An 11,296-nucleotide genomic window follows, 5' to 3' on the forward strand; every position below is an offset into this window, starting at 1 on the left:
AATTTATAAAAACCAATTAACCTATCAACCAGTAGGTCTTTGGACTGTGGGAAGAAACCAGAGCACCTGTAGGAAATTTATGGGGAGAACATACAAACTTCTTATAGTGTTGGGAATGCCTTTCAAAGTTTATTGGTTGGTAGACATATTGTTTTAATTTATCAATCTACTTTCCAAATTCTCCCTTCATACCCAAGTACTGGGCTTTATTCAAGTTCAAATCTTTCCAATTGTCTCTCAAGACTTTCAGTTCTTCTAACTGTAGCAGCAAGCCTGAAAATTGTAATACTTTCAGGAAACAGTGATAGACATTAAAAAGCAAATCACAGAGTGAGCAGATGGAAAGAGAACAGACAGTCGAACTCATGTAGAAAGAAAAAGAGTAGCAAAAGTAAGTTCAGGTTCCTTAAAGACAGAAACAAGTGTAAATACAAATAAGACCATAAGTGCACAGTTAGACCGTAAGACATGCGAGCAGTATCAGGCCATTTGGCCCATCAACTCTGCTCCGCCATTTCATCATGGCTGATTCATTTTCCCTCTCATCCCCAATCTCCTGCCTTCTCACCATATCCCTTCATGCCCTGACTAATCAAGAATCTATCAACAAACAAGAGAAGATCTGCAGATGCTGGAAATCCAAGTAACACACGCAAAATGCTGGAGGAACTCAGCAGGCCAGGCAGCGTCTATGGAAAAAGAGTATAGTCAACGTTTTGGGCCAAGACCCTCGAAACGTTGACTACACTTTCTCTCAACTTCTGCCTTAAACATACCCATAAACCTGGCCTCCGCAGCTGCCTGTGAAAGAATTGTGCAGATTCACCACTCTCTGGCTAAAGAAATCCTGATCTCTGTTCTAAAAGGACATCTCTCTACTCAGGACCCTCCTCTGGTCATAGACTTCCTCAAGTAAGGATCAAGAAAAGCTCCAGTTATTACCTAAACATTCTATCTTGGGTTTCACAATGGAGAAACCCAAGAACAAACAACAGCAAGGAAATTAAACACCGAACACCCACAAAGTCCTAAAAGCTGTATCTCCAGGTTTCATGTGAGGTGCTTGCAGGGATCATAGATGTATTAGCAATGATATTAAAAATTCCTGAGATTTCTGAAGTCAGATTTTTAAAAAAACATTAACTCTACTACACAAGAAAGAGAGGAAAAAGAAAGATGGAAGAAAAATGCTGGAAACTATTAACAAATGGTAACAGAATGCTTACCAAAGCAGAACATGACAACATAGACTCAACATGGTTTTATGAAAAGGAAATACTGTCTGACAAATTTAATTGTTACATTCTCATTCAGTCTATTGAAGTATACAGGGGAACCAATGAAAACAGTTTCTCTGGATTTTCAAAAGGCATTCAATAATGTACCGTAATCTGTTGTACTAACACATGGCATAGAGCTCAGAAATGCAGTGAACTATGAGAAGCATAGCATTAGACTTGTAGAAAATATAGGCCAGCTAGTGATTTGGGTGCTGATGAAATTTAATGTAGAACAATGCCAAGTGCTAAAATTAGAGAGGAAGGAAATAGAAACTGAAGAACATAAACCTTTTTTAAAAAACAGAGAAAGCTAGAAATATGTGCACAGATGATCAAAAGGGAACTGGTCAAGCACCCAAAGAAAAAAATGCATGAGGGAATAAGACTAGATAAATAGCTCACATGTACCCAGCATTACTTGATGGGCAGAATGGCCACCATCCATGGTAAAACTTGTCTATGATTCTAACAACCTTCTGAAATTCTCTAGACGACAAAGTAGATGGCATCAACTGTTGTGTAAATTCAGAGATGACGTCAATTGATTTTAGAAAACCGAAGCACATGAAGTCAGCCAAGCTTCCAAAAGAGGAGACTTTTTACTTCTTCCCGCCTGCCTGTTACTTCCCCCTGGGTCCCCTCCTCCCTCCCTTTCTCTTATGGTCCACTCTCCTCTATCAGATTCCTTCCTCTCCAGCCCTTTATCTTTCCCATCCACCTGGCTTCACCTAGCCTAGTCCAGCTAGTCTCCTTCCCCTCCCTCCAACTTTTGATTCTGGCATCTTCCCCTTCCCTTCTCAGCCCTAATGAAGGATCTCAGCCCAAAACGTTGACTGTTTATTCCTCTCCATAGATGCTGCCTGACCTGCTGAGTTCTTCCAGTGTTTTGTATGTGTGTAAACACAAAATACTCTGCAGATGCTGGGGTCAAAGCAACACGTACAACACGCTGGAGAAACTCAACAGGTCAAGCAGCACCCGTGAATGTTGTCCGACCTGCTGAGTTCCTCCAGCGTGTTGTCTGTGTGCGTTGTTTTGGATATCCAGCACCTGTAGAATTTCTCATGTTTTTCACTGTATTGATATTTGGGGAAGGAATGGGTGGGGAAATCCTTCTGGCACAGTCATTTCCAAAATATTACAACAGCAATCCTGCAGAGCTTGTTATGGGTGCAGCCAATATGGGATTCGAAAAGTGGTGCTGAGGTAAAAGATCAATCATGGTCTTTAAAAGTAAAGAAGAGAGAGAGGTCAAAAGGCCTACTCCTGCTTTTATTCCTTGTTACAAATAAATAGGAGTGGAAGAGAATGGAGAATGATGATGGAAATAAGAATCTCAAAAAAAAACTTATACCAGGTAACAGTTGAACTATAAATTCCTCTTTTATGGCCAACCTTCAGTTTTCAGGCCAGACCTTTTACAAATGTTTGTAAATTCTGGCAACAGTCTTTGATTTTTGCACTTCATTCGCTTCTGATCAGTTTGACCCCACCAGGATTTCTGGCGATTAAAAGAACAGGGTTCTATGTTATATAAGTTTCTATTACAACATAATCTCAAATGCAAGTCACGTTGTCATTTATTCCTCTTAAATTCTTATCTTAACCCATGTCCAATAATGTAAGTTGTTCTCCTCTCCGCTGTTTCTATATTTAATAACGAGTGACAGATTATACAGTACATTTATGACATTTATGACAAATTTGCCTGAATCCGTTACCACGCTGACTACTAATGCGCCTCAAACATTTTTATGATAACGTTAACTTACACGCGTAGTTATTAATCATATGCAATCTCCCTTTTTCCAAAGTGCGCTGTGGGAGAAAGAAAAGAAGAGGCCAGTATGTTCTTGGTCTCCCGTGAAACAATGAAGCAACAGTTATGTAGTTTATTTTCTTGAGACGAATGACAAAACATTCAATGCAAAAAAAAACACACCAACAAAGACGAAATTAACTCTAAAACAAGTATGCCATAAAAGTGCGGGTAGGACGAGATTACATTGAGTGCAGTACTCACCCAGAAGGCAAAGGTGTAGTGCCGGTCCCGGGTGCATGCACCTCCATCGCTTTCTGCCCACGGAGAAGTTAGATAGTAGTTCCACGAAAGTCCTCGTCAGCAGAGTGGTTTCACCCTGCTTGTCCAACTGGAACGGAAATACACCAAAGAACAACACTGTTTGAGATTATGAGGCCCCGAGCAATCGCAATCATTCAGTGATTGACGTTAGTAAAGACAGAAAGCTTTATGTGGGTCCTGGACGCACCTTGGTCTGCGGATCGGGAAGCGCCGTGCCGGCCCCGGGATTCCTCGGCGCTCACTCACGCTGCTCCGGGCCGCCCTCTCCCTCTCCCTCTCCCTCTCCCTACTTCCGCAGTCGGCACCAGTACTGCCACTAAATGCGCTCAACTGGTCGATCACGCTCCCTTTAGAAGTACAGACATTTTCAAGCCATGACATGTGCAAAAAATTACACACTCCGGAGTCAAACTTTCCAGACTGTGGGGTCAATCCCGGACACGACTTCAGAATTCTCTCCTTCCTCGGCTTCTGGATTGCACAAGAAGCGACTGCCCCTGCACACTGGACGAAGTTAACACGCCAGCATCTACCTCAATGGCAGAGGGTAATTGCATATATTTATTTATTTATCGTTTTGTTTTCCCGGTTGAAGTTTCTGCCGGGATAATGCAGGCTGGAGCTGCGTTTTCCAATTCCTGCCGCTAGGAACCCAGGACGATTTCCTGCCTCTGAACTGCCCCACGTCCACCTGCCCTGAAAGCCCTTACTTCGTTTAAAAAAAACTAAAACAAACTAGAAGCAGCAAATTGGAGTGTTTATTTTTTTTTAAAAAAACATCACTGTCTGATCTTTCGAAATGCACAATTTACATTCGATTTGCATTTTCAAGCTTAAGTTTTTTTTAAATAGCAAACTTTTGTATTGGTATTCAAAAAGTTGTTTGCACCCAATGGCACTTGTCCAGCAATCGGGAGAACAGGAAACAGGCTGAGCCGGCCAAAGTTTTGATTACCGCACTAAACCCCAGCTTTGCTTATGCACCTCCCTTCTCCCGTAAAATTCGGCCACGCTTTTCTGCACAGAGGCCATAACAGTCACCCCCTGTTAAAGGCCTAATTTTAAAGAGGTTGACGAACATGGGTTTTTTTCCAGGGGTGGCGGGTGGTGACACACCGGGATTGAGATCGGGGTGTTCAAATAACCTTGAAATATATCCGCGCGTCTTTGAATCGGGCCACTCCTGTCAGAAGAATGTGCCAGCAATCACTTGATGTAACACTATCATGGTTTTTTTTTCAGAGCCAGCCAGTTCTGCAAATTGACCAGTGAAAACCGATTAGTTGGGCTTATTGTAAATGTTCGCCACAGAAACTACTAGTAGATTGGCAGCTCATTACGGTCTATTACATTTCAGTGCTTCGAAGTTCCGAAGAGCAAGATCTTGTTTTCAATTTCCTATATTTGAGCTCTTACAATTGAAATAATGATTCTTTATGAAATTCCTATTTAAGATATAAATCTTTAGAAGTGCCTGACTAGTTTATAGTCTGAAGAAAAACAGTGGCCCTTGGCACAACCACACTATGAAGCCTCTCATAGTTTACCTTGCAGCAATGATCCCTCTGTCTCCATCCTCTGCATGCTCTGCATACCCACAACTGATAATTCAAGGCACTGGGCGAATAGCACCAATTCTCCTCAAAATCCTCCAAGAAGTAAGTGAGTGCCAGTGTCCTTCCCAGTACTGAGGCTGAGTACACAGTGATACTAATCAGACCCATCCATGTTCATGTCTGACCCCTCATTCCTGAAGCAGACACTCACAACTGAGCTTTGTCCTGGGGAGACATTACAAACTGGACGGAGGCAAAAATCCAAGTGGCCAATGCCTTCACATATGAATGTATGACCACTCAGAGTCAAGGTGCATCAGTACCCCTGAGAGGCCCTGGAGGCATTAGCCCTTCTCATCCACCCACGCTGTCAGCCAACACCTGCCCCGCCTGTGCAAGAAAACACAAAGTACACTGCAGATGCTGTGGTCAAAGCAACACGTACAAAAGCTGGATGAACTCAGCAGGTCGGGCGGCATCTGTTGAAATGAACAGTCAACGTTTCAGGCCGAGTCCTGACGAAGGGTCTCAGCCCAAAACGTTGACTGCTCACTTCAACGGATGCTGCCCAATCTGCTGAGTTCATCCAGCTTTTGTACATGTTGGTTCCACCTGTGCGAGAGTTTGTGGTTCTCAAAAGTTCAAAGTAAACTTTATTATCAGGGCACATTTCTGTCAGCACATACAATCCTGAGGTTCACCACATACATCCCTGTGGGCATACTCAGCAAGTCTTTGAATAGTGATTATAACAAGGTCATTGAAAGACAGGAAACTGGGCAAATGCAAATATGAATAAATAGCAGTAAATAATGAGAACATGAAATAGCAAGATAAAAAGTCCTTAAAGTGAAATGATTTGTTGTGGGCACATCTCAATGGATGGGCAAATGAGTGTAGTTATCCCCTTTTGTTCAAGAGCCTGACGGTTGAGGGGTAATAACTGCTCTTGAACCTGGTGGTGTGAGTGCTGAGACTCTTGTACCTTCTACCTGATGGCAGCAGTGAGAAAGGAGCATGGCCTGGACGATGGGGATCTCTAATGATGGATACTGCTTTTCTACGAGAATTTCATGTAGATGTGCTCAATGTTTGGGAGAGCTTTACCCGTGATGGACTGGACAGAATCCACTACCTTTTGTAGGATTTTCCATTAAAAGGCATTGGTGCTTCCATACCAGGCCATGATGCAATACACTTTCTACTACACATCTATAGAAGTTTGCCCAAGTTTTTGATGTCATGCCGAATCTCCACAGACTCCTAGGGAAGTAGATGTGCTGACATGCTTCCTTTGCAATTGCATTTACATGCTGTGTCCAGGACAGGTCCTCTGAAATAGTAACACCCAGGAATTTAAAGTTACTGACCCTCTCCACCTCTGATCCTCCGATGAGGACAGGCTCATGGACCTCTGGTTTTCTTCTCCTGAAGTCTACAAACAGTTGCTGACATTGAATGAGAGATTGACATCCTTAGCCACCTTGGAGCCAGCACAATCAGTATGGAAAGCAACTTCATTCCATAAGACATATGAAGAGAAATAGGCCATTCAGCCCATCTTGTCCTCTCCATTCCATCATTGCTGATTTATTATCCATCCAGTCCCTTTCTCCTATCTTATCTATGTAACCTTTGACACCCTTACAAATTAAGAACCTATCAACCTTACAGAGGATCATTCAAGAAGGCAGAACTTTGGAACTTAATTTCTGCCAAGCAGTGAAATTAAAACTGAAAGTGTGCCTGCTTATCAGAAAGGCATGGATAGGTGTAACAGATTTATGTATTTTTGGCCATATCTTATAATGAAAAGAAGAAAATCAATGCATAGAAAATAGGATTAGTCATCAAGTCAAGTTTATGGTCATTTAAGAATATACAAACTTTGTACATCTATACCATAAAATGAGACAATGTTTCTCCAGACCAGGGTGTAAAGCATAGTACACACAGCACACATATAACACACAATAACTTGGGAAAGTAAGGGTCAAATTTACAGATGAATTACATATAAATAAACAAAATAAGGTGCATTAAATAAATATTGAAAGGTACAGAACAGATTAACCAGTGACACTTCAAATGCAATGCAGCAGGAAGTTTAGAAGCTTAATGACCTGAGGGAAGAATCTGTTTCCCATCCAGATCGTTCTTGTTTTTATGCATCGGAGTCTCCAGCCCGATGGTAGAAAGTCAAAGGATGGGTGGTTTCCCTTTAAATATTCTAACGTGGATGGTTGGGAGATTACATGACAGAAACATGCACTTTGAGATTGTAGTAGCAGCTCTTTTAAAAAGTCAGACACTTACAAGGTTGGAAAATACAATTAGTATATTCTAAGGTCAATTAACTTTCCAGTTTGAAACCATGGGTTTACTTCAGTAACAGCTCTCTTACAAAACTCAAGATGGTTCAGTATTAGAGTGTACATGGGGAAAGGGGGAACTGAAAAACAGACCATATTACAAGAGAACAAGCCAAGTGTGAGGTAAAGAATGATAAATATCCTAACTCTTAGAATTGCTCTTTGAAGACATTAAACTTGCTAATATTTAAAACCTGCAGTTTACAAGTTAGTTTATCATAGCTTACATGGTTTGTTCTTGCGTTTAAAAAAGGAAATTCCATTCTCACATTTGACCTTTCTCTTGAAATTCATGTTATTCCAGTGAAGCTTATATAGCTAGGGTGCAAAAGACTTTTGTGTGGTACTGTATTTGTCAACGTGGAGCAGGGAGTGAGATTGTAAACCTTGTGGGAGCAGAGGATGTTGGGAATGGTGAGGGTGGAGTGCCATGAGGGAGGTGTGGGGCGGGTGGCAGAGAAGGAGTGCCGGGATGGATCGGGTACACATACACCCAGCCCTGAGACCCAAGGCAGGTCTTTTCATTTCAAACAATTGGTTTATTGATCATTACAGAATGTGTCTCTGGTGCTTCCTGTTCCCTCCCTTTTCCCTTCCCCATTACCCAACCATGGTTCCCTTCTCCCTGCCCCCTTCCCACTCTCAGTCCACACTAGGGACCCATATCAGAATCAGGTTTATCATCACTCACACATGTAGTAATGGTTTTTTGTGGCATCAGTACAGTACATACGTAAAATTACTACAGTACTGTGCAAAAGTCTTAGTCACCCTAGCTGTATAGTGTATACGTGCCTAAGACTTTTGCACAATACTGTGCCTTATGTGACCTCATCATCAAAATCTTCAAAGCTGAGAACCTAATGAGAGTGAACAGGAATTATTCTCTGTACTTGAAAGTGACTGAGAAATATCTCCGGATATCTCAGATGAGATCTCAGCTGCCCAATGCCATAAGTGGTAACCTCTGCAAAGTTCACATTGGCACAGTGCACAAACAGAATAAAGATTACTTATTTTCTGGAAAGCTGACAAATATTTAACCTGTCTGCTGACAGCATTGAAGCAATCAAAATTTCAGCTCCAGGATACACATATAGTATATTTGTTCATTTGGCTTTCTGTAGTGTATAATTTTACACTCTCTCAATATTAGATTTAACAAGTTTAGAAACACCACCTTCATTTTTTTGTCTCTCTCAGACTGCATGCAATGCCAGATGGCTGCCCCAGAGGCATTAACAGCAGAGAAGGTGTTTGCTAACACCGATGTGTACAGATGGGGAGAGATCACAGAGAGGTTGCTAGAACAGGTAACACACATAAAATGCTGGAAGGACTCAGCAGGCCAGGCGGCACCTATGGAAAAGAGTAAACAGTCGATGTTTCAGGCTGAGGCCATCAGCATTCTTTTGTTTTGAGATTGTTGGAATAGTAATTTGTAAGCTTTCATACCTGTTGGGATAGATTCAAGGATACTTGGCCCGCAAGCAATGTTGAAAATGGAAGTTCAGTTGAACTCGGAAGAAGGGGGGTTTGAGGAGGTGTTGTAATTTACACCTGACCCAAACCCACCTGTTTTCAAGGGTTGAAATGATTCATGTTAATTTTCTTCATTTATATTCATTTCCAAATCTACTCTCGCAGATTGAGCATAAGCATTTTTTCAGAGTTGGAGCTACCGTAATTTATGTCATAGTTCTGTTCCATCATTATTTAATTTTTTTTCTCTATCCTTTAACAAGGGTTCTCCAAGAGAACCACAATCTTGTCATAGGGTTTGGAGGCTTGTGTGCCTCAATGACCCAGAGAGCTGCATTGGCTGGAGTCAGGGCTTTATGCTTTGGCTCTTGGTAGGGTCACCAATGCCAAACAGGTCAAAGGGTAGAGGGCAGACGAAGAGTGGTCCACCATTCCTCCAGGTTTGGGGGTTCAGCTCAGGGCTAACACCTCTGACTAGTAAAGCAAAATTGTTATGGAAGCAACAATGAAGAACCTTTCTACATCTGAGTTTGATGTTATTCCTGAGACCCCACCCGCGACTAGCGTGACTGACAGGAAGCTACTAATGTGACGAAGGAAGCCCTGAATACCCATTGAGATGGAGGACCTTCATCGCTGCCCTAAATGCCAATGGTGTAACAGGCAGTAAGAAGTAAGCTAACAAAGGTAAAGAACATTCTTAGCTTGAGAGGAAAGATCTCATCTGTAATGAACAACTTGTTGCAGCCTTCTAAACAGTAAGGTAAAATGATAAATGCTGAACCAAGAGATGCCATAAATCCCAGGGTGATGTAGATGTAAGTGAATCTCTTAACCTGCTCCCTTCGGTTCTAATTTTGCCTGATCCTGATCCAGCTGCATGATGTCTATCACAGTCAGCAATCAGAAAAAAAATGCACTGGCTCTTTGCAAAAAAATGTAAGCCTGAAATGTTGTTAATTCTAGCAATAATATATCCATTAATCTTTGCGCTATAGGTGGATTTTATTGCCTTGTTTATAGTTTTTCAGCTACCCGTCAGCCAGCCACAACTTGTTGCAACAAAATACACAGCTGTTGCAATATGCCAGCTGCTGACTGTACTTATTCGTTGAACTTTTCTCCCATTGTTTGTATTGCAGTCTATTAGTTCCTTCGTGACCCCTTTCAAAAAAAGATGAATTACCTTTCGGAAAGCTGACAACTATTTGACCTGTTTGCTGACAGCATTGAAGTGATCAATCTTTCAGCTGCAGGATGCAGGACACATAAAGTTTTATGTAGTTTTCTTTCAGAGGGAAATCTTAGAATTCTTTTGATCAAAGAATATAATTAAGGTAATATTGAACTGGATGGATTCAAGCCTTATTTTTCTTATTTTGTTGTCAAGAGGTAAATGAACTCGGTCCTGATGAAAGACGGATTCATGTGTCACCTCATGGCTCCTGTGAACAACGCAACCAAGGGCGACATCCTTCAGACAGTTCATGAAACTATTTCCTTCACTTCATTTACTTCATTGTTTTCTTTCAGATGTGCTTCTGCTTCTGTTGGACCCTGTGATCTACGTTTTGATGGTGTGTTTTCGGGCCGATTGAGCAACCTGGCACTTCGCTGTCTCCAAGGGAATTTGGTGAGGTTTCGTGCAAAGCGTGCGGCCTGGAGACAGTGTGTGAGCCCAAGATTGACTCAGTTTCTTGCTAATCTCGCCGATCCCACCGATTAAAGCATCAAAGAAGATTGAAATCAATGAGGATGGTAGTGGAAGCTGGGAGGGTGTTCAGTGCTATATTCCTGTGTGTGAATATTCCTTCTCTCCCTCCAGCTCACTGCTCTTGGAGGAAGGTGCCTATGTTTAAACGGTCTCTCTCTCCCTCTCGCTGGATGCAACCGGAGTTGATGGGTCTTGGGCAAGATTTAAATGGTGGTCTGGGGATTGGATTCTGTAGCACACGTTATGATGTTTCTCTGGTCAATCCTTTTTTTCTTGCTGTTTTGTGCAATTTTGATTGGGGATAACTAGCGCCGCAGCCTATAGGTAGCAAAAGACGTGGCATTGAACTGAATATACCTGCACCCTTTTGATTTGGCGTTTTGTATTCTGTGCTTATCGCTCATTTTTATTTGCCATTTGCACAATTTGTTCTTTTGTTTTGCACATTGGGGGCTTGATGTTTTTCTTTAAATGGGTTCCATGGTTTTCTTTGTTTCAACCTATCTGTTAGAAGATGAATCTTAGGGCTGAATACTGCATACATACTTTGATAATAAATATACTTTGACCTTCAATCTTTGAATCATGGTTTCTTCTAAAACTAGCAGTTAGGGATGAAAGAACAAGAGTGATCCCTTCATCTGTTCAAACATGTTTCCCTATTCAGTTTAGATCATGCTGGACTCTATATTAACTAGTTTGGTATCCATAAAATCCAGGAACAGAATTAGGCCATTCAGCCTTTGCAATTTGCTCCACCATTCAATCGTGGCTGCTTTATTTAACCCTCTCAACCCCATTCTCCTGCC

At 41.7% G+C, this 11,296-nt stretch overlaps 1 protein-coding gene and 1 long non-coding RNA gene across 2 annotated transcripts in view; one reads left to right on the forward strand and one right to left on the reverse strand.

The window, feature by feature from the left end:
* Positions 1-3,428, reverse strand: part of cobll1b (cordon-bleu WH2 repeat protein-like 1b) — a 170,061-nt gene extending 166,633 nt beyond the window's left edge. Inside the window, exon 1 of the mRNA XM_073047431.1 lies at positions 3,304-3,428. Coding sequence (XP_072903532.1) covers positions 3,304-3,350 — 47 coding nt within the window. The 5' untranslated portion in view covers positions 3,351-3,428. The remainder of the gene's footprint in view (positions 1-3,303) is intronic.
* A 345-nt stretch (positions 3,429-3,773) lies between these two features.
* LOC140728550 (uncharacterized) lies at positions 3,774-11,062 on the forward strand. The gene is made up of 2 exons (XR_012099105.1): positions 3,774-3,910; positions 10,307-11,062. It is a non-coding gene; the product is annotated as an uncharacterized lncRNA (long non-coding RNA).
* Positions 11,063-11,296: the final 234 nt, after the last annotated feature.

This window comes from Hemitrygon akajei, chromosome 5, assembly GCF_048418815.1.
Source record: "Hemitrygon akajei chromosome 5, sHemAka1.3, whole genome shotgun sequence".
Lineage (NCBI taxonomy): Eukaryota > Metazoa > Chordata > Chondrichthyes > Myliobatiformes > Dasyatidae > Hemitrygon > Hemitrygon akajei.